This window comes from Phacochoerus africanus, chromosome 11 (assembly GCF_016906955.1).
Source record: "Phacochoerus africanus isolate WHEZ1 chromosome 11, ROS_Pafr_v1, whole genome shotgun sequence".
Taxonomy (NCBI): domain Eukaryota; kingdom Metazoa; phylum Chordata; class Mammalia; order Artiodactyla; family Suidae; genus Phacochoerus; species Phacochoerus africanus.
Window position 1 is genome coordinate 86306638 of NC_062554.1, and position 27336 is coordinate 86333973.

Consider the following 27336-nt stretch of genomic DNA (forward strand, 5'->3'; position numbering starts at 1 on the left):
TCAATCCCTGGCCTCGCTCACTGGGTTAAGGATCCAGCATTGCCATGAGCTGTGGTGTAGGTCGCAGACGCGGCTTGGATCTGGCATTGCTGTGGCTCTGGCGCAGGCCGGCAGCAACAGCTCCAATTAGACCCCTAGCCTGGGAATCTCCATATGCCGCGGTATGGCCCTAAAAAGGCAAAAAAAAAAGAAAATAAGAGTTGTAATTTTAGAAAATACATACCATCCATATGATATATTGATTAATATAATCAGGATCACTGAGTTGATTTATTAATGGAAGAAGAATTCCTCGTGCAATGATTTCCTGGACAAAAATTTCAAAACACAAAAGCAAATTTAATCTTATATACTTCTCAAATCAACAGCATAATATAAAATTCCGAACACAATGCTGCTCCTTGAGAAAGGAACATGATGCTGTGATATCATTAATGCAATGAGTGCTTGTGTATTCCTGTATTGCGTAATTTCTTAGTTTTAATTTATAATGTGGTAAATATTGACAGATAAAAATAAACAGAGGCTCTTTGGGGTTCTCAATAATTTTTAAGAGTATAACAGCATCTTGGAACCAAAAATTTTGACAATTACTACTCTAAACTGCTTTATAGCCATTTATTTGATATGAGTTTAAACTTACCCTGACAAAGTATCGCATGGTCTTGTTCTGAAAATCTCCAGGAGGTAGCAATAAATATAATAAGACCTCACATAAATCCCTTAGGAATCCTAGAAATAAAAAAGTAGCTATAATAACATTAGAAAATATGAAGTCCCCACCTATTCTTGATATAAAACACAAATAACAGTAGAAATAAGCGGAGTTCCCATCATGGCCCAGTGGTTAACAAATCCGACTAGGAACCATGAGGTTGCAGGTTCGATCCCTAGCCTTGCTCAATGGGTTAAGGATCCAGCGTTGCTGTGAGCTGTGGTGTACGTTGCAGATGCAGCTCGGATCCCTTGTTGCTGTGGCTCTGGTGTAGGCTGGTGGCTACAGCTCTGATTAGACCCCTAGCCTGGGAACCTCCATATGCCGAAGGAGCGGCCCTAGAAAAGGCAAAAAGACAAAAAAAAAAAAAAAAACAGAAATAAGCAGTCTCCTGATTACATTGCTTATTATCTTAGTAATTAATCTATATTCATTAAAAATTCCTTCATTATTCTCCAAATAGCAACTATTCATTAATCAAATATTTTTTATTCTGTTCTGTTCTACACCACATTTTGAATTGTTGAGAAACTTCAATTACAAGTGTTTTCCCCAACAAAATTTTAGTTGTACCACATATTCTACACTTCTACCACACACTACTTTTGCATAGTTAATAGTTACCAGTGCATTTAAAAATATACTAATTCCTTTTTCAAGAAAGAAACTCCACTATTCTAGCAGGGAATAACAAGATGAACATGCTCTTCTATTTTACTTATTAATTAGGGCTTGATTTACATAAAAGGACTACACATCTTTATTTCTTAAATTTAGTTATTTCAGACTAGTGCTAATGAAGCAGCAATTAAAAACTTAATTACACAATAAATATAAAAAGGAAAGAAGAAAATAAGGGAAAAGAGGAAAGAAGACAAAGAAATAAAAAAAGCTGGGCACATTTTAAAAATCTGACGATTTCCACAACTAGAAACACTTTTCCGTAGTTGTTCATAGGCTGACACATCCTGGGAACATAATTACATAGCTGATCTTGTTAATCAAAAAAATGTGCCAAGTAGCACAGATTCTTAGTTGTTGTAAAATTAGGAAAAGGCAACATCCTCAGGTAAAGCTTATCTGGTTTAATCTCTCAACAAAGAAAAGACAAGCCCATTCAACTCTATAAATTTTATTTGAAATTATTATAATCATTCCCTTAGAAAATATTTTAGGGTAGCAGGAGCTCTCTTGAAAAATTAATAAATTCAAGAGGAAGATAAATGACTAATAAATTATTAATAAGTTATAAATAACAAGTAACCTGACAATTATAAAACGTTTGGGCTTGCTATATTTTAAAAGGTAACAAGAGAGGTACTCTGCAAATGCTATCTTTAAATTGTATAGATGACCTTTAAAAACAAAAAAGAACCGGAGTTCCCGTCATGGCGCAGTGGTTAACGAATCCGACTAGCAACCATGAGGTTGCAGGTTCGATCCCTGGCCTTGCTCAGTGGGTTAACGATCCAGCGTTGCCGTGAGCTGTGGTGTAGGTCGCAGACATGGCCCAAAACCCGTGTTGCTGTGGCTCTGGCATAGGCCGGTAGCTACAGCTCCAATTTGACTCCTAGCCTGGGAATCTCCATATGCCGTGGGAGCAGCCCTAGAAAAGGCAAAAAGACAGGGAAAAAAAAAAAAAAAAGAACCTGGAAACTATTTCTAAGAGTTAAAAAAATAAAATGGAATGAATAGTAACAGTGTTTTACTATACTGCCTGTTGTAAGAATAATTTCACCCTTAGATTTTACCCTTCTATTTGTTCACTAGTTCTGCTAATTTGTTTCTAACCAACTTGAACAGTGACTATTCTCAAAAGAGTTAAGTTGAAAAGAAAACCTTCTTCATCTTTGGGAGAGGTGCACACTAGATCACGGCAAACGTCCTTCTCCATTTCTACTTCAACTTCAAAGAAGGTATCTATAAGATCTTCTGCTGTACCTGGACAAAGAAGAAATAATTCCAGATATACAGAATGACAAAGAAAGACAGATTTTAAAATCCTAATTTTCAACAGAATAAAGACACTACCTTTCACTTGATCATCTTTCTCTGTTATCTTCTGTTGAGCCTTTCTGAATACTCTTAAGTGTGTGCCAAAATCGTCTACGATGCGTGTAGTAAAATAAGGTTGCCAGTCTATTTCTTTTGACCTTATAAAAAACACATTACATAAATGCATTAAATAAATGCTTTTTAGTCAAGATCAATTTAATGACTAATGAAAGACAACATTATCACAGAGACTAGATTTATTTATACTGAGATTTTGCTCATTTAATTACTATTATATTTAGCATTCCCTTCCACAAGATCCAAGGTACATCAAATCTACCTAAGCCCTCGAACAGTATTATTTGAGGTACTTTATGTACCAAAGTTTAACAGTACTAAGTGCTTAAAAGAAATTTTTAAAAATCCAGTTAAATCTGAGATGAGTCTGACAACAGGTATATCATGCAATTTCTCATCCTGCACACAATAATAAATTAGGAATTCAGAATGGTTTTTCTTGCATTTAAAAGAGCAGTTGGGCCATTTCCTGGTTCCTTCTGAACCCTTTTTGACTTCTCCACATTCTTCTTTTTAGTTACAAATACCTTTGGTATGTGCCAGAGGAGTTTCTGTTTGCATATAAAAGCACTTAAAAACGTGATTATTAGAAATAACTATAGTCTTAAAGAATGACGTAAAATACCACATTTAACCCACGAAAAAGGTGACTACAAATTTTATTAAGTTACCTAGTACTAGAGTAAAAGTAACTGACCTTGAGAAACATTGCTAATTTAGTATACCAGTGAGACAGATAACAAACACAGCAGATAATCAAAAATGGTTTATACCTTTCCTTGGATTGAGTGATATATATTATATATACTATATTTATAATGGTGACATATACTTCATATATATGTATGTATGTGTGTATACATATATATGTGTGTGTGTGTGTATATATATATATATATTTTTTTTTTTTTTTTTAATGTTCGCACCAGCAGCATATGGAAGTTCCTGGGCTAGGTAGGGGTCTAATAGGAGCTGAGGCTGCAGGCCTATGTCATAGCCACAGCAATATCAGATCAGAGCTATACCTGGGAACTATGTAGCAGATTGTGTCAACGCTGGATCCTTAATCCACTGAGCAAGGCCAGGGATCTAACCTGTATCCTCAAGGACACTATGTAGGGTTCTTAACCCACTAAGCCAAATGGGAACTCCTGGATTGTTATTTTTAAACAAACATTTTTTTTTCAATGCTGTTTTTCTTAAATTAGCACTAAAATTAATTCACCCCTTTAGGAACATACCAGATAAAAGACAAAGAGTCTATTCATAAAGATGCTGGGAAATGGGAGAGCAAAAAAGTATACCATAATTCACTATGCTAATCACCCCACACATGTACAATAAAGAAGCTGGTGAAGGAGTTCCTATTGTGACGCAGGAGAAACAAATTCAACTAGGAACCATGAGGTATCAAGTTTGATCCCTGGCCTCGCTCAGTGGGTTAAGGATCTGGCGTTGCAGTGAGCTGTGGTGCAGGTTACAGACGTGGCTCGGATCTGGCATTGCTGTGGCTATGGCACAGGCAGGCAGCTAAAGCTCCGATTCGACCCCTAACCTGGGAATCTCCATATGCCGCACAGGTGTGGCCCTAAAAAGCAAAAAAAGAAAAGCTAATGAATAAACTGACTTGATTACTATCTTCTGAGAAAAAACTTTTTTTTTTTTTGTCTTTTTGCCATTTCTAGGGCTGCTCCTGCAGCATATGGAGATTCCCAGGCTAGGGATTGAAATCAGAGCTGTAGCCACCAGCTAAGCCACAGCCACAGCAACACAGGATTGGAGCCCTGTCTGCAACCTACACCACAGCTCACAGCAACGCTGGATTCTTATCACACTGAGCAAGGCCAGGGATCGAAGCCGCAACCTCATAGTTCCTAGTCGGATCTGTTAACCACTGAGCCAGGAACTCCGAGAAAAAACTTTTAAAGGTGGTGATGGCATTGAGGAATACAGTTGTCTATTTTCAATTAAAAACGTAAATCACTAACATAACTTTTAACACAATTATGATTTTGTTTTATATATGTATAATATAATGGAAAGAAAGGGTAAATCATAAGTACATGAACACAAATCAATTTAACAAAAATAAAGGTAATCTAAGCACAGGGAACTAAGGAGGGGTTACCATTTTTTAGAATATAAGAGCCATGTATATAAACATATGCTAAGTTATTAACAATACTCAGCCTCAACATAAAACCTAAAATAGGGAGTTCCCATCGTGGCGCAGTGGTTAACGAAGCCAACTAGGAACCATGAGGTTGCGGGTTCGGTCCCTGCCCTTGCTCAGTGGGTTAACGATCCGGCGTTGCCGTGAGCTGTGGTGTAGGTTGCAGACGAGGCTCGGATCCTGCGTTGCTGTGGCTCTGGCATAGGCCGGTGGCTACAGCTCCCGATTAGACCCCTAGCCTGGGAACCTCCATATGCCGCGGGAGCGGCCCAAGAAATAGCAAAAAAAAAAAAAAAACCTAAAATAAAAACTTAAAACCTAGAAATCTCTCGTCTCTTTTTTCATATTTTAAAAAGAAAATCACAATCTATACAAGCATCTTTCAACAATCTTTACATGAATATTTGTACAAAATCACCCGAACTTGAAAATTTCATAAAAACAAAATTTATTTGGTATAGGCCATTAGCTCATTTAATTCTTAAAACGTTCATTCTAGGAAATTTAGAGGAAAGTAGAATATATAATCTTTCAAGTTACATGTGCTCTGTTTCATGGTAGAGTGCTATTTATAGAGTTTACTGAAAGTTTCAAACAAAATAAAATTCATTAATTTTTATTTTTTAAAATTTTTTTTTTGCTTTTTAGGGCCACACTCAGGGCATATGGAGGTTCCCAGGCTAGGGGTCAAACCAGAATTAGAGCTGCCGGCCTACACCACAGCCACAGCAAAGCAGGATCCAAGCTGTATCTGTGACCTACACCACAGCTCACAGCAGCGCCAGATCCTTAACCCACTGAGCAAGGGCAGGGATCAAACCTGCGTCCTAATGGATACTAGTCGGGTTCATTTCTTCTGCTGCACAACAGGAACTCCATAAAATTCATTAATTTTAAAAGGCATTTTTATTTTTTTCAGATTTAATTTTTCTTAATTACTTAATAAATTTTATACATTATACATTTATAGATGTATAACAATCATCACAACCAAATTAAAAGGCATTTTTAAAACCTATTATAGAAGATGTAATGACATTTAAAACGAGTGACAGTTAACAAGTGACATAGAAAAGTATAAAAATTATTTTAAGTTTTAAATATAGATTTCTACACTCAATATACAAATACATTGAAAGTGGGGAAAACAGGGAACACAGTGTCATATCCAAGGTCATTATTTTCCCTCTACATTGAATACATGCAAATCTAATGTAAATCTCAATTCAAAGGAACCTTTCTAGGTTAGGAAGATAAAAGCAATAGTAGTACCTGGCTTCCCGTTTATAAATTAGGAAAATATATATTAACAATTTCTAGTAGTTTCTGTCTTATAAAATTTGAAAATATTTTGGTGACAGTTAAGTACTTTCTAAAAATGGTACATAGCCCATGAACAAATATTCAACATCACTATTAGAGAAATGCAAATCAAAACTACAATGAGGTGCCACCTCACACTGATCAGAATGGCTATCACTAAAAAGTTTACAAATAACAAATGTTGGAGAGGAGTGGAGAGAAGGGAACCCTTACACTGCTAGTGGAAATGTAAACTGGGTACAACCATTATGGAAAACAGTATGGAGGTTCCTCAGAAAATTAAATAGAGAACTACCTATGATCCAGCAATCCCACTCCTGGGCATATACCCAGAAAAAACTTGTATTCAAAAAGATACCTGCACCTCTATGTTCATTACAGAACTATTCACAATAGCCACATGATATCACTTATATGTGAAATCTAAAATATGGCTCAGATGAACCTATCTACAAAGCAAAAGCAGACTCACAGACATGAACAGACCTGTGGTTGTAGAATAGCCACGTGAAATACCGACAACAGTTGATTTTCCACCCCTTAAAGTTCTGACATATATTGAGAAGCTCTTTTTGCCTCTCCAAACTCTAAAACTACTTAATGCTAATGCCTATAAAAGGGCAATGAATGTGCCAAATATGTGGCCTGAGAATGAGATTACATAAATTGCTTCATTGGTTCCAGCTCATCATCAATAACACTCACATACACACAAACATGTAAAGAGCAATGGACTAGCACACATGTTTTTGATTCAAGTAAAAGATACACCATTCCATTCATTGTGAAATTCAGTAAGTCACATCACCTTCCAGGGTTTTTCTCTAGGGACACTTACAGCTTTAAGAATTTCTGATTAAATTTCCAACACACACACACACACACACACACAGGAACACAGTACATGGAAGAGTGGCAATTGCTAAGTAAATCAAAATATTTGATCAAAAGAGAGAATCATGAACTATGTCATTTTAACTTAAATCATATAAATCTTTCAGCATAAGACTAAAATAAGACCATTCATTTGACTAATGTTTTGCTAAGTGCTATTAATGAGGCCTTTGTCTTGAGGAAACCATTCTCATTGAGAAAGTTATAGTTTCCAGTTTCTTTTAAATGGTATAACAACAAAACACATTTGTGAACAAATCCAAATGCAGAGTCCTTCAAGGCTTTTTATGGCTGCCTTTTGCACACCAAATTCAACTGCAATCTATTTAGCAACTATACCCCGTTTTCATAGGCACAACTCTGCCATACTCATATTTCTTCAATCTATGTGGGAGTAAATTAAATCATATGATTATAAAAAATATATAACTACGGTACACAGGCTCAAAACCAAATACAACTTCCTTTTTTAACACACCTAATTGTCCTCCCCCTCTAAATTAAGCGCAAACCACAGACCAATTATGTCAGATTTTATGAGCCCAGGAATCCACCAGCAACATTTTTTTTTTTTTAACAGCTGCACCCACAGCATATGGAAGTTCCCAGACCAGTGACTGAATCCGAGCCACTGCTGCACCAAGGCCAGATACTTTAGTACAGGGCTTGAGATTGAACCCACACCTGTGCAGCGACCCAAGCTGATGCAGTCTTATTCTTGACCCATTGCACCATAGCAGGAACTCCCTATAAGCAACTTTTGCTAAGCTCAAATTCAAAAGATGGGGAGAGAAGTGAGCAGAGGTACTAGAAAGTAGTCTATTATTAGCTTAGCTTTAATGCTAGGGGCATGAATTAGAACATCCTATAAAGGGAAAGGAGAATACTGGCTATTATGTATAACATACAATACATATATTGAATACATATATAATATATTAAATATATACAGAATATTATTATAAAGTATAATACAGAATTGGTACCATTCCAAAAACAGCTTAAAATTTTGTTGACAATACACACAGAATTAAGTATAAGTAAATGCTATAAGTCAAAAAAGATTAAAGAGACCACATTTTTAAAAAATATCTTAATGAATATTATTTCAATAGGAAAAAGAAGGATATAGTAAAAGCAAAAGAAGAGAATGATTATGGTATATGCAAGAGCTATCATGTAGACTTGCCTAACCAGAAACCAGGTGACGCTTGGCAGTAGAGGCAATCTTCACACACTTAGCAGACTACTTACCCAGAAAAGGTCCTTTATATCAAAGTGATAAAAGTGAAAATTGATTTTCCCTCAGAAACAATCTTATAATAAATGTTGCTCCAGATGCTATATTATTTTTTCACAGAAATAACTACTAAGACCTTATTTACAAACAGTAAGAGTGACACAGTATACTGTATACTGCATAGCATTTGTGTTTTATATATGTACATATACACACTTACATAGAAAGGCTTTTTAAATGTCTATTAATCGATAAGAGTGATATAATAACCAATGGCATAAAATTACAATAATATGTATTAATCTCCTATATAAGGTCTTTTACCTCTGTGTAGAAAAATCAGACATTTAAAAAAATCATTAGTATAGTAAAATTCCTAGTTTCTCTGTGTAGATTTTGACAAGCATGTTTGAAGAGATTTGGAGAAAAGTTTTATTCCATTCAAAGGTTTTTTGATCAACTGACTCAAGACATCTTTTGTTGCCAAGAAAAAAATTCCTTCCTTGAGTCATTGAATCTGATAGTAACTTTCCCCTCAGAATTCACTACTATAAAGAATATACTCTCTAAAATACATAAACCTTTATATATTTTCCATTCTTCAAGAGTCCCTGAGGGAGTACTCTGTTAGCATCAAAAGCTTCAGCCTAAAATTGAATTTGAGCAATATTTTAAAAGCACAGAATTATAAACTTGCTCCTAAATACATTAAAAGATTTCCTCTTCTTCTGGTCTCAATATGCTCATAAACACTTCACGTTACCGTAACCACCTCCCTATAGCACCATTGCTTCCCTTTTTAATTCTACTTTAAATAATTAGTTGTGAGGATTGAGTGAAAAATAATAAAACCAATTTTCTTCACAACATTCCTGAATTTACATTAAATTTACTATTACTCTCTACCATAATCCTCAAAAATATACAGAGAATTCCTCTGTCATGGAAGCTAAATTAGCAACCACAGGAGGAAACAAGTTTCATTACTTCATGGTTACTAATCTGTCCTTTCCTTTCCTTCAGCTGGATCTCCTCCCCTTGGAGTGCTGAGGTGGGAGTGCCAACTGCACATCTCTTCCCTAAGCCCAAGTTCAGTGACTTCATGCTGACAGCTTAAAATTAACCATGGTGGGAGTATTTACACTTTGCAAAACATAAAGTAGTAGACTTAGGAAACTACAAATTTGTTGTTTTCAGTATTCTATAGAGAACAGCAGTAGTCTGCATAAAAAAGTTTCATTGATACAAGACTTTTAACAACAGAGAAAAGAATAATCTTTCATGTTTGAAAGCACGCATTCTTTCTGATCATGTAGAAATATAATAAAAAGTTCAGGAGTTCCTCTCTGGCTCAGTGGGTTAAGGACCCAACTAGGATCCAGGAGGATGTGGGTTCGATTCCTGGCCTCACTCAGTGGGTGGGTTAAGGATCTGGTGTTGCTGCTGCTATGGCACAGGCTGGCAGCTGCAGCTCCAATTTGACCCCTAGTCTGAGAACTTCCATATGCTGCAGGTGTGGCCCTAAAAAGACAAAATAAATCAATAAAAGGTTTAAATAAAGTTTATCATCATCCTACTCTAGGATCTTCTACCAATAAAACAAAAGACCAGAGCAGTACTTTAATCCCAAAGTAAATTAAATCTAATTAGCAACCCCACACACTACAAAAAAAATCACTCCCCAAATGGTACTCAAAATGTAGGTGTAACAGAGAGTGTGAGTGAGTGTTTCAAAGAGGAGGAACAATAGAAAACAAACAAATCAAGATGTCAAGGAGTTCCCGTCGTGGCGCAGTGGTTAACGAATCCGACTAGGAACCATGAGGTTGCGGATTCGGTCCCTGCCCTTGCTCAGTGGGTTAACGATCCGGCGATCCGGCCGTTGCCCTGAGCTGTGGTGTAGGTTGCAGACGCGGCTCGGATCCCGCGTTGCTATGGCTCTGGCGTAGGCCGGTGGCTACAGCTCCGATTAGACCCCTAGCCTGGGAACCTCCATATGCTGCAGGGGCGGCCCAAGAAATAGCAAAAAGCTAAAAAGCCAAAAAAAAAAAAAAAGATGTCAAGTACCAACCTGACCAGGGAATCTTAGTATTTTAGAACTGAAGAGATCTGAAATAATTACTACAAGCCCCTACAATTACAGAGTTAGAACTTAAATTACTTATTGTAGATTATATAGTTATTAAGTTCAAGGCTATGTTAACAGAGTTCCTAATTTTTAACACGGTGTCTTCTCTGCACTTTTAACATCATGTAACCCTGCAACTCATAAAAGTTATAAACAAATTGGTAGAAACAGAAAAATTTAGGCATGCTATTTTATATAACCATAGTAAAGAAAATGGTATTGAGTGAATTCCACATAATAAGTCCATCCAGTTCTACATATAACAATGCTTCAAAGAGGTCAATGATAAAGATTTCTAAGGAACTTGGATCTCTGAATATAAAGAACAACTCAGAGGAACACACATGAAACACACTCACCTATTTTAGGGGTTGAATATAAACAACACAGAGCTAGAAGCTTTAATTAAGCTATAGGAAAAGAAAAAAAAAAACCTGGGGCTAAGTGTGAATCCTCTTAGGTATAATGTTTACAGTAAAGTGTTAACAGTTAAAATCATGCTATTAAGTATTTTAATAAGATTTTCAGTGTAATTTACATGATAAATCGAACATTCCTAGACCGAACAGTGAAATATATTAAATTTTGTGGGAAAAAATTAATGGGGAAGTCATAAGTGAAACTCAATTAATAAATTATTGAGTATTCACTATCCTAACACACAAAACACTACATTAAACATTAATTTCAAGATCACTTCCCAAGGAAATAAAGATACAATGGCTGCATATACAAAACCATGTGAACTATAGCTGAAACAAAGATTCTTATTTATGGTGTTCATGAGAATATAAGAAACAGAAAAACTGGAAAATGAATTTAGTTGAAAAAAGACATCCTAGATATTTTTATTGCTAATCACCAAATGTTTCTATCTGTCTTGGGCTATAAGATTAATACATGCTCATTTTCTAAAATGTAACTTCCTCCTTTAGATTTTCTGCATCAGCTATGAATCAGTCATAAACCCACAATCCAAAGCTCACTTTTAATATTTTAGTCTCTTTGCTATGCTCACATATTTAATAGCTAAAATCATATACTACTGTGCATGATTTTTATTCTAATACGTTTCCTATTTTTAAAAAAATACTTAGTATTTTAATGGATGTAAATCTATGTATTCCAGGGGTCAACGAACTCTCTAAAGAGCCAAATAGTAACTATTTTAGGCTTTGCATGCCACTTCCTCTTGATCATCATTAGTCAACCCTGCCATTGCAGCAAAAAGCAGCCATAGACAAAATGCAAACAAATGAGCATGACTGTCCAATAAAACTGTCTTTACAAATCCTAGCAGCAGCACAGTACACTCAAAAATAAAATGACAAGTAACCCAGTTTTAAAATAAGGAAAAGAGCAAGTTCTCTGATGGCCTAGCGGGTTGAGGCTCCTGAGTTCTCACTGCTGTGGCTCTGGTTGCTGTTGTGCGGCATAGGTTCAATCCCTGGCCCAGGAATTTCCACATACTGCTATGTGGCAAAAAAGAAAAAAAAAAAATCCAAAAAAAAAAAAAGAGAGGGAGTTCCCGTAGTGGCTCAGTGGTTAACGAATCTGATTAGGAACCATGAGGTTGCAGGTTCAATCCTTGGCCTCACTCAGTGGGTTAAGGATCTGGAGTTGCCGTAAGCTGTGGTGTAGGTTGCAGACACTGCTTGGATCCCGCATTGCTATGGCTCTGGCGTAGGCCAGCAGCTACAGCTCTGATTGGAACCCAAGCCTGGGAACCTCCATATTCTGTGAGTGCAGCCCTAGAAAAGACAAAAAGACAAAAAAAAAAAAAAAAGTCCAGATCCATACAGAGAAAAAGTATGTAATTGACTGCCTAAAGCTAGAAGCTTTGGGGGAAATCTGAGGAGAAACTGATAGAGAATATCAAGTTTCCTTGTGGGGGTCATTAAAATGTTCTTAAATTGACTGTGATGATGACTACACAACTCTGTGAATACACTAAAAGCCGCTAAGTCTAGGTGGGTGAATTGTATGGTATGTAAATTACAAAAAAAAAAAATATATACAATTAACCACCAAAGGTCTATTCTATAGATGTAACTTTAACTTATTTTCTCCCTTTTAAATATTTAGATAGTTCCAAAATCTTTTTTGCATCTTTCAGATTAACATCTCTTTTGAGCTAAGTTTTCAAATGGCAAGAATACAAAATGACAAGAGGAAGAGTTCCCGTGGTGGCACAATAGGATGAGTGGCACTGTCTCTGGAGTGCTAGGATGCAGGGGCAATCCCTGGCCAGGCACAGCAGGTTAAGGATCTGACACTGATCCAGGAAATCCATATGCCTTATGGTGGCAAAAAAAAAAAACAAAGAAAAAGAAACAAATAAGGAAATAAAATAACAAGAGTGTAAAACTTTGTTGTTGCAAATGTTCATTATTTGGGTTGTATTTGCCTTCTGGACAAGCCTAAGAACATATATGATTTATATTTCTATAGCAAAAGGTAGTGAGAAAATTAGAAAACTTCCAGAATGAACAAATCAAGCAGGACTCTATGGGGAAAGAATCCCCTGGCCCCATGTCCTCTGTCTGCCCCTTGTCTGTAAAAGAACTTTAGCCAAAAACTAAACTTAATCAGATAAACGAGAAAATACAGAAACAAAGAAAAATAGTCCAACATGACAAAATATAATAGCTTGGTTATTAAACAAAGTTGAGAACCTTTCATTCTTCCTCAAGGGCTAAAGATAACATCAAGCCATGTCCTTCAACCTGTTTTACAGATAGTAAAAGCCCCATCAGGTGGAAAAAGTTAACTACATGATGACCAGACTGCCATGATATAAACTGCTCCATCTTACACAATTTCAAGAAATAGCCTCAAGCAAATGGAACAGGAGTTCCCGTCGTGGCTCAGTGGTTAACGAAGCCAACTAGGAACCATGAGGTTGCGGGTTCGGTCCCTGGCCTCACTCAGTGGGTTAAGGATCTGGCATTGCCCTGAGCTGTGGTGTAGGTTGCAGACACAGCTCTGATTAGACCCCTAGCCTGGAAATCTCCATACGCTGCAGGAGTGGCCCTAGAAATGGCAAAAAGACAAAAAAAAAAAAAAGAAAAGAAAGAAAATGGAACAAACAGACCCTGACTAGCCTTAAAACAACGAATATTATGCCCATCAGACCACATGACAGTTTCCAGATGACTGTCAGAGCTGACGATGCTGCTCTGCACAAAGCCCCCCTCTCTCCACCTATAACCCTGGAACTTCCTTTTAAAAGCTCTAGCCCCCAGATCCCTTGATCAACAGTGTGCAGTTTGCTTTTGGATGGGAGTCCACTTTCTCCCCAGGTTGCTAGCTTAAATAAAGCAGCCTTTCCTTTCCAACCAACATTTGTCTCTCAATTATTAGCTTTTAAGCACAAGCAGACAGACCTGAGTTCAGTTAAAAAAAAAAAAAAAAAAAAAAGCCTGTCATTCCAGAAATATACTATCAGTAGCAGAACCACTGAATCTTAGAACCTACATATCCATATGTCCTTCCTCCACGGGAAAAACCCTTCAAGAAGGAACAGAAAATCATTAGAATACATACTCTTTCTGCAAATCTTACAGTTCAGAGGAACAGAGGTGTAGAGTTAGCAACCACATTTCACTTTCAAGAACAAGGTTCCCTTTCACTTGTACCTCCTCACACACTAAGCTTATCCTCCTTCTAAGAACTGTGACCATATTACTCCTCCTTCCTAAGATGTCCTCTCTATCTCAATATACTCATTCCTAAGTCCAGTTTTGGTCTCAATCCACATGAGGTCTTCATCAGTTACTCTGGTCCATTCTATTTCTAAATTAAATGCTCTAAATACCACACAAATGGCTACTTTATTTCTCTCCATTTCATGTATTTCAATTTTGTTTCCCTTTCCTTTCCCCCTTAAAAAGAAATAAAGCTAAGAAGACAAGTTCAAAAAAATCTGTTATATCTCCTAGGAATACAGTAAGTAATAAGAACAATAACAACAACAAAGTTAACATTTAATGAACACTTACTATGTGCCACTTACTGTGGTGTTTTACATGTCCTTTCCCCCCACATGATCATTACAACAACCCTATAATTATCCCACTTTACTGATGTAGAGATTGAGGCAAAAGAAGTTAAATAACTTGCCCAAGAAGTCATTTATTGGTTGACGAATACCTTATGAAATATTTCACCCATATAATCTCCTTTGCCCCTCAAAACTCAGAGTTTATTACAAGTATCAGTACCACTGTTTTACAGAGATGTTACGACGTTTTCTTTTAAGACCCTGTAAATTAACAGTACAGGGAGAATTATAATACAGATCTCCCAGGGCTGTCTATCCTATGTCATGATATCTTATCTGGAGAGAGAATTTAAAAAAATAAGTTATCACAGATTCATCCCTTAAAACTATGGTCTAAATTATACTCAGGTTCCAGAGAGAACTCAAGAAGGTTTCCTTCTAGGAAGGTTTCCTTCCCCAAACTGCCACTAGAATATCAGGTACTAAGGTTAATCTGAGGTGTTTTTACAAAGTACCCTCTCACATGTGATATCATTTAATCCTAACAGCAACCTGTAAATATGGGTTATCACCAGACTCAAAGAATTTATGTTTTTTACCCATTCAAGACCATAGAGCTTAATAAACAGGGCTGAAGCTCAAAAAATCAGAACTTCAGACTCTAAGTATATCCTTTTCTTCCTGTTATATCTCAAAATTAGCATTTTGTTTTATGCTTGTATCATCCAATTGCTTTCCCAAGTTGATAAATAAATTTGGTGGTTCTAAACCTTTTCTGGGTTCATAGGCCTTTTTCGAAAATGAAGTCTATGGAACCACGCAACAGGAAAAAAGGCAGAGACAATTTTGTATACATCTGCAGGGCTTTCATGGACCCCTGATGAAGAATCCTACACAAGACTGTAATTTGAAGGAGAGCAGTAATAACATGTTTCACAGTACACAGCAGACAGCACAGAACAAGAATTTTAAAAGTATTTAAATAACCATAACCAGATCTAAATCTCTTGATATTGGTATTGAAAATAGTCATGGAGTCTCAGTAAAGAATACATTTTAGTAGTAACAGAAAAAAAACAATTAAGGACAAAAAGTCATTCACAGAGAAGGCACAAACAATAAGTGAACTTCATGTATGCTACTGACTTTGTCTTATCACTTTTATCCTGAAAGAAGCCTCAAAATTAACTTAATTATTATAAGCTTTTTAGAAATAAGGAAACTAAAGCTTAAGAGAAAGTGACTAATTTGCCCAAAAACTTAAGACCAATGACAAATCAAAGATATAAATTCAGATCAGTCTAAGATGGAAGAAGCTTGGCTCTTCCTATAATCACTCAAATATTTAGCTTGATAGTATAGAATGTTAGAAAAGGGGAAAAAAAAACAGGAAGTTTAAAGACAAGGTGGTTAGAAGATTAAAAACGGCAAAGATATTACGATGAGACAAAAGAAAGGTGGGGAAAATCAAGATGAATAATCTAGATCATAATATACCTGATCGGGAATGAAGGAAAGAACACTGTTAACAACAATCTGATTCTACTTCTTACCCAACTCAAAGGATAATCTTGGACTACACCACTTAATGTTCCTGGAATTTAGCTTCCTTGTCTGTGAGATTACAGATGCTGGATGACATGAAAACTTAAATTTTTAAATGCCTTCATAACTTTAAAAATATTTTCACAAGTATTATTTTCATTACATTCCTCTGAACAGGGATCTTGTCTTATTCACTGCTATATTCATGGCACCTACCTGGTTCAAACTGACACAAAATATTAGCTGAATGAAGAGATGAATTTGATCCTGACAATAACTGTGAGGAATGCGGCAGGTATTATTATGCATATTATGAGAATGAACAAGGTCATATGAGAACAAGGCCATATGAGAAAAAACAAGGTCCAAAAAATTTTAAAAACTCACTCACAGTCCCACTGCTAGATGGCAGAGAGGGATACAAACAAGTCTTCCAATTACTAGTTCAAAATTCTTTCCTGGTCTAAAATTTATTACATTTTAATATACTCTTAAGCAGTCAGACATAAAAATAATGTATTCTTTTTATTCTCGCTTTTCCAAAGGGAAAAAAAATCATTAGGATGGTGTTACTATAAAAAAGCTGTGAAGGACTGATTCAGAAGAGTTCTTAAAAAATACCTAACATTCAATAATGTTACATATGTGAAATATTGGAAATAAAATACAATTTCTGACTTTACTATACTTTATTATATTTTCTGTGTTCCACAGTGAGTCTAGACTCATAATTATGGCTGGCTACTTTACAAATGTTTGCTGTTAGTTGTACGGTGTTAATCATAAAGGAGAAGGAGCTCAAATCTATCTCTCTAAGTAAGGTTATAATTCAAACCATGAATCTTACTAAAGGCCTCTTCAGGCACCTGAGGCTGAAGAACTCACCTCCCATTCTAAAGCTTAAGACCAACTGAATTATAGAAAGAAGTCCTGACAGGGCAGCATGAGCTAGAAATATCTAAGTGGACAGAGCTGAAAACACAGTTAGAGCCCTAGGGCAAAGCTCTATTCTTCAAGACTCTCAGAAGTATAAAACTATAATTCGGGGGGTAGGGAGCTGTGCTTGGGCTGTGGGATGGAAATCCTGTGAAATCAGATTGTTATGATCATTATACAACTACAGATGTGATAAATTCATTTGAGTAATTAAAAAAATGAAAAAATAAATAAATAAATAAATAAATAAAACTATATTTCAAGAACCTAAGTGGAGAAGAAGGCGAGTTAGCTGGAGAATAACACCTTCAGATTTGAGAGTTTAGCCTCCTGCCTTAAGTTGACAGGCTTGTAGGAAAATCACTGTGTGTATTGGGTAGCAAAATCTTTTACTTAAAAAAAAAAAAAATTCAAACTTATCCAAACAAAAAATCCTTTATTTCAAAAATAATTTCTGGGAGTTCCCTGGTGTCTCAGTGGGGGTGAGGATCTGGCATTGCCACTGTTGTGGCTTGGGTCACTGCTATGGAATGGGTTCAACCCTGGCTCAGGAACTTCTGCATGCTGCAGGGACAGCCAATAGATAAACAAATAAATAAATCTGGATATGACATGGCCCCCTCAAAACTCAAATAGCTTAAATACAAGGATATAGACCAAAACATTTTGTCATATAGGAGGCAGTGTATAAGTAGGTTTTGTAAAGTAAGAATTTTAGTCTATTTCACAAAAAAAAAGTTTCTTAAAGGAAACACATCAAAATAAATTTCTCTTTTCAAAGTAAATAAATAAAATTATTCTCCACTGATCTATGTTCCTTTGGTTTCTTCTTCCTCTAAAAGGACTCCATTAGGTATGTGCTAAAAATAAGTGAGCAGTTATAATGAACTATTTCTATAGCACTCATATAAAACAGTATCGGGGTGATTTCAGAATCTCAATAAGCTCCATGCTGAGCCCAGAGCCATTTCCATGGCCCCCTAATCAAGGTGGTGCTGAGCTCACATAAGGAAAGTACACAGAACCTGAAGAATGGCTTCAGGGGCTGGTGCAAATCCAATCTGAGCCCAATGGGCATGAAAAAGTGCAACACTACACACAGGTACTATAAGATGCTGGCTATGAGTTTGACATCTGCTTCACCATGGTGCAGAAGGAAGCAATATGGACCCTCTGGACAGTGCTGGATGCCACTGACCAACGGTGGTAGCCTGTAATGAGGACTTGGCCTCAATAAAGCAGAAACTGCCACCAAGCCTAGGTAAAGATCTGGAGATGCTATCATGTCCCACCACCTCAGATGAAGCTCAGCCATCCCTCCTATAGCAACATCAACAAGGACTGCTGGCAGGAAGATCTCACTGAAGACCAGTTACCCTCCTGCAATTATCTGAAGGACACTACTGCCAAAACTGTGCCCTTGTGGAATAAAAAAAAAATAGGTTCCCAATGGAGGAGGAGAAGGGCATACTGAAAACGGCCCATGGCAACAGCCTTCAAGACAATGTAAACCATCTGGATTGGAGGGTCTCTCTGAAGAGGCTATCACAGAACTGCACCTGCCCACTGATATTCCAACTGTCTATGAATTGGACAAGAATTCAAAGTCAATCAAGCTCATGGAGTTCCTGGGAAATGAAATGCCCATGTGTAAAGTCATGGAGAATATGGCTGCCCAGGCCAAAGCCAAAAGGTAAAGGCAAGCAGGCAGACTACTTTTCCAAGGACACCCTCCCTACCATCCCATCCTTTGCACCTGTTCTTAGCACATGTCACACTGACCACATGTGTAGGCATCTTAAGTTGTAGTTCTAGATGGAGATTAGTGGCTCCCAATTTCATTTCAGCCGTTTTGTTTATTACTCCTACTCCCTTAATCAATCTAATCAGAACAGCATCTATGGGGCATGGGTCCTCAGTCCAAGACAAGGAAAGACTTAATCAAGAGGATGGAGAGGCAGTAACTCAGGGGTTTTTTGCTAGTGTTTTGCCTATTACTAAGGCCCCATTTGATTAGCTGATAGGGAGGAAATATGCTAATGTGTGACCAATGAGGAGGAGCAAGACAGCTTAGTTGTGTTCCCAAAAGCCAGTCCTATAACATTCTGTAGTCAGATGACTGTTTGGGAGGCTTTAGCTACTCCAGTAGATGAATGCAACCTGCATGGTGATTCAAACACATGTTTCTTCCCTTATTCCAGGGGAGCTGGCTCCAGAAGACTGGAATCAATCCTAAATGTTTTATGTGCTGCATTTACTTTTACCAAAAAATACATGCATGCATACATACATGTACATTATGTATACACATGTATACATGTGTATGTGCATATGTGCATACATACATATACACATATATATGTCTATATTTGTATATATATTTTAGATATTAGACATATTAAGTAACATATCGTTCATATGGTATTTATATATAAATGTAAATACTAAAAAAATACGAACAACAAAATAAACCCTCTGGGGTTTTTAGTGGTGGTTGACATCAGAAAATAAGCCATTCCTTGTATCAACACGAGATAAGCCCCTTGACTTCTAAGGTATAGGACTTCATCCTGCTGTGTGTTTTAGAATCCCTTCCCCATATTACTATTTTTTTTTGTCTTTTTGTCTTTTTGTCTTTTCTAGGGCCGCTCCTGCAGCATATGGAGGTTCCCAGGCTAGGGGTCAAATCGGAGCTGTAGCCACTGGCCTACGCCAGAGCCACAGCAATGCGGGATTCCAGCCACTCCTGCAACCAACACCACAGCTCACGGCAACGCTGGATCCTTAACCCACTGAGCAAGGGCAGGGACCGAACCTGCAACCTCATGGTTCCTAGTTGGATTTGTTAACCACTGCGCCACGACAGGAACCCCCACATTACTATTTTGTAACAGTGAAAATGCCTCCTGATCATGTCCAAGTGTGTGTTTCAATATGTCAGATTTCTGAATCATGTTCCAGTTTTTCAGCCCTGCGGCTCAGCCCAGTACTCATTTTGCACATAACTGTACTAAATTTTATTTCCAGAACAGTAAAATAAAGGAGGGATATGCACGTAAAAATAAAACATAACTAGAGTATCTGGGTAAGAGGGGAAGAAAGTATTATCAATAAGTGGGATGAAAGACTGCGAACAGTCACATGACTGGACAATTGGACCCTGAGGAAGAAACTGACATACAGACTAAGAGAACGGGGATTAATCAAGATAAACATTCTATAAATGGAAAGGTTAAGTTTAAAGGTGTAAAGGCTTTTAGGGCTCTAGTTCTATAATCTAAGATTTATCCCACAGAATAATCCATAATTATACTTACCTTGTAATAAACAATTTTCTCCTCCCATTTAAAAGTTATTTTCACTATTGATATAAACAATATATTTAAATTTTTCTGCATAAATACAATGCAGTGACCTTACCTAGTAGCAAATTGAATGAGTGCATTTTGAAGAGTCTGCCTAATTTCAAGAAGAAAAGATTCATCGTCACTTAATGTATAATACCAATACTGGACATAATCCCTTAAGGAAAACTGGATAACCTAAAACAAAAATATGGGGAAAAAATACAAATTTTTAAGGCTTAAAAAGTAACAACAAACTAAAACCTAAAAGAGTTCTTTGCAATTTACATTTATTCTCTACATACTAAATTGTGGTGGTAAATAACTCCCTTCATTACAAAAGCATCAATATGCTAAAAACCATTTCAAAAACATTTTAATTATCTTGGTAGCTCAATTCATCCACAGCCCAATTTTTTTAAAAAATTAAAGAATTATTTATGGCCAAGCACCACCCAAATTCAGGTAAAGAAAGAGCTTGCAGAAAGAATAAATTTCCAATGCTATAATATAATGAATTTTAATCAGCTTGATGGATCTAGAGGCAAAATAACATAAAAAGACCCTAATTCTCAAAAGAAAACATTTTTCCAAAATTATGTCATCAGATTCACTGTAGTCAAATTACAAAAATGACATAGATCACCTAATTCTAATACCTCTGATAACTGCCAACAGCATTAACTTAGCCAATAAACAGCAAATACTACAACTTAATGCATAATGTTTTTACAAATGAGATAAACTAAATATGGGTTCATCTATACAATATCAGGCTATTAAGGTACACATTATTTGTAAGAATCATATAATAAAGCATCAATGAAAAATATTTTGGGAGAGAATAATTTTAATTCTAATTTTTTAAATATTTTTGGATCAAACCAATAACATCCACTTTAAAAAAGAATAAAACTAGTAGGAAAAATCGCTGATTTATCAAACCACTAAGCTTATTCATCCATTAGAGTAACATTTTAACTACAGAATAATTAGAAACATTATCAAACATCAGTAAAAACTTTCTTAAATGCAAATTCAATCAACATGCCTTAATATTAAGCAAAGACCTTATTATAAGTAAGTTCATATATACAGCAGCATCTTTATTACAGAATCAAAGGAGGGCATTATAATAAATTCCCAGTATATTACATAATTACTAAAATTTATTTCTTAGTATTTTCTTTTTTCTTTTTTTTTTTAGGGCCACACATGCAGCATATGGAAGTTTCCAGCCTAGGGGAAGAATGAGAGCTGCATCTGCTGGCCTATGTCACAGCCACGGCAACAAAGGATCCAAGCTTCATCTTCGACATACACCACAGCTCATGGCAATGCTGGATCCTTATACCACTCAGTGAGGCCAGGGATGGAACCCACATCCTCATGGATACTAGTAGGGTTCATTACCGCTGAGCCACAACAGGAACTCCCTATTTATTATTTTTTTCAAGAGAAGTACACCTAGCACACAATAAAAATTCAAATACCACATACTGAAACTCACTTGCTGGAGAGGCTCATCAATTATATTGGCACCTGTCAATCTTCTATCAATCTTTATAGTCCTGGCTTCCCGTTTCATTTCTTCTAAGCACTGAAAGGAAACCATAATGTTTTATTGCATAGATTCTTTTTTGGTTTTTTTGTTTGTTTTTTTTAGGGCTGCACCTATGGCATATGGAGGTTCCCAGACTAGGGGTCCAATAGGAGTTACAGCTGCCAGCCTATGCCACAGCCACAGCAACACCAGATCTGAGCCATGTCTGTGACCTACACCATAGCACACAGCAATGCCAGATCCTTAACCCACTGAGGAGGCCAGGGATACCAGCTGCCAAATGAATATACTCTTAATTGATTTCACTTAGGCATGGTTTTTAGCAACTAAAGAAAATGAATTTCTTTTTCTCTGTAGCCTTCAGAAAGACCAGTGACATAGAAACAGCGTGAAAAGTAGTAGACAACGCCTCAATGAAAAATGTACAACAGGAGTTCCCGTTGTAGCACAGTGGTTAATGAATGTGACTAGGAACCATGAGGTTGCAGGTTTGATCCCTGGCCTTGCTCAGTGGGTTAAGGATCTGGCGTTGCCGTGAGCTGTGGTGTGGGTCACAGACGTGGTTCAGATCCTGCGCTGCTATGGCTCTGGCATAGGCCAGCAGCTATAGCTCCGATTTGACCCCTAGCTTGGGAACCTCCATATGTCTCTGGAGTGGCCTTAGAAAAGACAAAAAAGAAAAAAAGAAAAATGTACAACAAAGCACAAATACATATTTAAAAAAAATACACTTCAAGTTATCACATACAACCTCTAAGATTTTCTCATAAAACATACTTACAAATAACTTCAGAAACAGCAAATCAAAATCACTATTTTTATACCATGTACTAAAAAACAGATTATAAAGATGTAACCAGTATTGAATATGATTTATTACTGCTTAGGATTTTTTTTTTCCTCTTTTTAGGGTCACACCCATGGCATACTGAGGTTCACAGACTAGGGGTCAAACCGGAGCTGTAGCCACTGGCCTATACCACAGCCACAGCAACACAGGATCCAAGCTGCGTCTGCAGCCTATACTACAGCTCAGGGCAAGGCCAGATCCTTAACCCACTGAGCGAGGCCAGGGATTGAACCTGAGTCCTCTTGGATGCTAGTCAGATTCATTTCTGATGAGCCATGATAGAAACTCCACTGTTTAGGATCTTAATTTTTAAAATATTTTGCATCCTCTCTATGTATCACTCAAATGAACGGAAACTATGAATGAACTTCTTAAGAAATGATTCTTTTTTTTCTTTTTGCTATTTCTTTGGGCCGCTCCCGCGGCATATGGAGGTTCCCAGGCTAGGGGCTGAATCGGAGCTGCAGCCACCGGCCTACTCCAGAGCCACAGCAACGCTGGATCCGAGCCGCGTCTGCAACCCACACCACAGCTCACGGCAACGCCGGATCGTTAACCCACTGAGCAAGGGCAGGGATCGAACCCGCAACCTCATGGTTCCTAGTCGGATTCGTTAACCACTGCGCCACAACAGGAACTCCAAGAAATGATTCTAAATAAAGAAAAGGTTCATTTCCTCAGAAAGATTTGTGAGCAAAACCTCAAAGAATACAGTTTAATGCTTTATAGAAGGATAGAAATATGTTTCAGCGATTACGAGTTACAGTAGGTATTAAAAATATATATATTTATCAATATGAAAGTCTTACTAGCACATAATGGACAAGTTAATAATTGTAAAATTAAGTTACTGGCATCAACTCCAAACCATTTGCCTCTCTTCATAAAAGAAAAACCGGAGTTCCCATCGTGGCTCAGTGGTTAACGAATCTGACTAGGAACCATGAGGTTGCGGATTCGATCTCTGGCCTTGCTCAGTGGGTTAAGGATTCAGCATTGCTGTGAGCTGTGGTGTAGTAGCAGACACGGCTCAGATCTGGTGTTGCTGTGGCTCTGGCGTAAACCAGGGGCTAAAGCTCCGATTAGACCCCTAGCCTGGGAACCTCCATATGCCATAGGAGCGGCCCTAGAAAAGGCAAAAAGACCAAAAAAAAAATAATCATAAAAGAAAAACCATCTTAATCCCACAATAATAACTGAAGGCAATGAGAATCTGAAGCCTACCTCTATTACACAATTCTAATTTTATTTAAAAAGTATGATTTTTTATAGAGAAATAGCAACATGAAAAATTACAAAAAATTGGGCTTGAATTATTAAAATTACAGACACTGCATAGCCTAAGTGCAAGCTCTATTTCTCAAGTGAGCAAAAGAAAAAGTGCCCATTTTTCTTCCTCTGGTTCCTATGCATTTATTTCATTCAAAATAGTACATTCATTGACATTTCCACAAATTATACATATGATGCTGCATGCTGCTTTGAAACTCTATGTTAAGACTGCAGAAAAAGACCTCAAATTTCTCTTTTCTCCAATCTGCACTCACACTTTTAACATCTAACACAAATTTTCTAAGCTTGATCAGATAGTCGCTCATAAATTTAGAGTGAGCATTACTGAATTATAGGAAAATCTGCCAAGCCACACAAAGATGACCATATTATCACCATTGCATACAAAAGGACTTTAATGTTTCACACTCCTTTACACTACTTACCTTAGGAATCCCTGTTGATGTTGGAGGAAGAAATGAGTGTTCACACTGTTCTAGGTACTTCTCTGAGTTGGTTTTCCCAAATAGGAGAGTAACCACAAAACCCCTGAGAAAAACATTAATTATAGATACAAAAACAAAATTTTACTACAACTTAACATATCTATTACCAAATATATTTTTCAGATTTAATAGATAGCTTATCATCCAATAAAAAGTCAGTTTGTGACTTTAACAAAGCAAGGAAAACAGACAGATTTTGTTATGTTCTTAAGTTTAAAACAACTATAAACATTTTGTGAATTTATATAATAATGCCATTCCAAATTTTCATCCAATATATTTCATAAAAACCTCAGGCAAAATTTTTGAACTTTAGGAAAATAAGCCTTCATTAAATAAAGATAATAGCCAAGGATAAAGATAAACAAGATATACATCTATATAGCTAAATCACATATTTCTACAGTTCTGTTAACTAATTAAAGATATAACTTGCCACTATGAATACAGAATAAACAAATAAAGGCAATAGAAGGAAAAAAAAAGATCCAATTTACAACTTCTTTAAAATAAGCCTGGAATTTTAAAAAGAAGTATAAATATATCATCCCAAAGGGTAATTACTTTCAAACAATTAATGGAGTCAAGATAAACCCTGGTTTAGAACTAATATAAGTACTGACTAAATGCAATCAGTATTTCTGATATTTAAAATTTACCAAATAAATAAAAACACTACTAAGTAGACAGGAAATCTAGAAAATAAAATTAAATTTTGTTTGGGTTCTTTTTTTGTTTTTGACTTTTTAGGGCAGCACCCACAGTATATGCAAGTTCCCAGGCTAGGGGTGGAATAGCAGCTTTAGCTGCTGGCCTACACCACAGCCACAGAAACTCGGTATCCAAACTGCATCTGTGACCTATACCACAGCTCACAGCAATGCTAGATCCTTAACCATTGAATAAGGCCAGGGATTGAACCCATGCCATCATGGATACTAGGTGGGTTCATTACTGCTGAGCCACAACGAGCACTCCCTAGATTTTAATTTTACAAGGATTTATAGCAATATTACAATGACTGACAGTGTAGTGACAACAAAAGAACAGTGAAAAATTAAATATGGTCAGTCTCAGCCACTGAAAGTAAGATTATCAAGGTCCTTTGTTCTTTGGAGCTAACTGCCACTTCACTGCTCTTCATTCAGTACAGGCACCACAAAAACAGGGAGGAGGGTGTAGAAACAGATCAAGTCAAATCAACTCAAGTCATCAATTCTGTTTCTTTTTAAAAGGCTGGTCTCAGAATTATCAGTGAATTTCACATGTCTGAACTGTATCTGATATTATTATTAAAAAACAAAATTTGTCTTATATTTCAGGTTTACCTGGCTATAAGCTTATTTACAAAGACACACAAAAAATGCTTAAATTAAGTTAACAGTGTACTCTGAAATACATGATCATGAAACAGACTGATAAAACATTAACTTCTGCCCACAGTGTGACTTCAGGAAAGTAACCTAAGGAACAGTCTGATCTTAGAAAGAACCTAATTAACAGCTTCAGCTTTGAGGTTTAAGTAAAAACAGGTGCTACGAATGACTGCATAACCAAACAAATGTAATGGATAGCATTAAATAACCTATATCAGTATTGAAGGTATCCCAAAATGACAACCAAAAACCAAAACCAAAAAAAAGAAAAACCAAAAATAATCCCTGAGTGGCATTTTTCTTCCCAAAGATTTTCTTTACATTAGAAAATAAAGGATTGGCTTTGACTATAAGCAAACCATATACATTATCAACACTGTCTACAGGGTAAACTGCAGCACCCAACTTAAAAGTTTTAGTAGCCAAAAAAAAGGTAGTTTCCATAAGAAACTGTATTAACTCTTTTCTGACCTGCACTTCATGTAGAAAAAAGAACAAAACACATCCTTAAAAACTTACACAAGAACAAAAAATTCCACTAAAACTAAGAAATTTTTAATTATATGAAATGTAACTGTTACTTAATATTGATATTTAAAGCCTATTTTTGCTATTAAAATCCATAAGGCATTAAACTGTACTAAGTTATATTAAAACAGTAACAAACCCGACTAGTATCCATGAGGATGAGTGTTCAATCCCTGGCCTCGGTCAGTGGATTAAGGATCTGGCATTGCCATGAGCTGTAGTGTAGGTCACAGACACGACTCAGATCTGGCATTGCTGTTGCTGTGGCTGTGGCGTAGACTGGCAGCTGTAGCTCCAATTAGACTCCTAGCCTGGGAACGTCCATGTGCTGTGAGTGCAGCCCTACAAAGCAGGGGAAAAAAAAAAAGAGAGGGACACAGGGAGGGAGGAAGGAAGGAAGGACAATCATTCTTCATAATTAGTGCCAAAATTGGAAAGATCTCTGACTCAGGGATTATGATATTCATTGACAATAACTGAGTAACCTAGGAATGCTTAATTAACTAATCCCCTGAGATGATTTTGAAAAGATTGCTAGTATATAAATTGAAATCCTGTCCCTTACTGTGGCTGTGAGTTTCATGGAGATCAACAGTCTGGACCAGAATGTCAAATCCATTTATGATATAACATGAACCTGAAACTTCAGACTCTTCCATGTGACTTAATATTACCCAAAGAATTTATAGTGGCTTTCCCATACCTACCAATACTCTATCTTATCTCAAAGAATTTATACAATTTTCTAAGTATCTAAAAAAGATTACAGAACTTTCCAAGTATCCAACAAATTTTTTTGAAATTATTCCTTGATAAATTAGCAGACTCAAAGAGGGAACAACAAAGGGTCCTGTGATTTTGAAATG

The 27336-nt window shown here is 36.5% G+C and overlaps 1 protein-coding gene and 1 pseudogene across 3 annotated transcripts in view; one reads left to right on the forward strand and one right to left on the reverse strand.

Annotated features, from left to right (window-relative positions):
* The window catches only part of SNX13 (sorting nexin 13), a 119891-nt gene that overhangs the window by 51268 nt on the left and 41287 nt on the right, over positions 1-27336 (reverse strand). For 2 of the 3 annotated variants that reach the window (XM_047751956.1, XM_047751955.1), the window contains exons 3-9: positions 24507-24609; positions 21885-21974; positions 20451-20572; positions 2747-2868; positions 2555-2656; positions 644-732; positions 224-307 (exon numbers count right to left, since the gene is read on the reverse strand). In XM_047751956.1, coding sequence (XP_047607912.1) covers positions 224-307; positions 644-732; positions 2555-2656; positions 2747-2868; positions 20451-20572; positions 21885-21974; positions 24507-24609 — 712 coding nt within the window. Of the gene's footprint in view, positions 1-223; positions 308-643; positions 733-2554; positions 2657-2746; positions 2869-20450; positions 20573-21884; positions 21975-24506; positions 24610-27336 lie in introns of those variants that run through there. The other variant, XM_047751957.1, reaches the window with a different exon arrangement.
* LOC125111279 (phosphoglycerate mutase 1-like) lies at positions 16381-18727 on the forward strand (annotated as a pseudogene).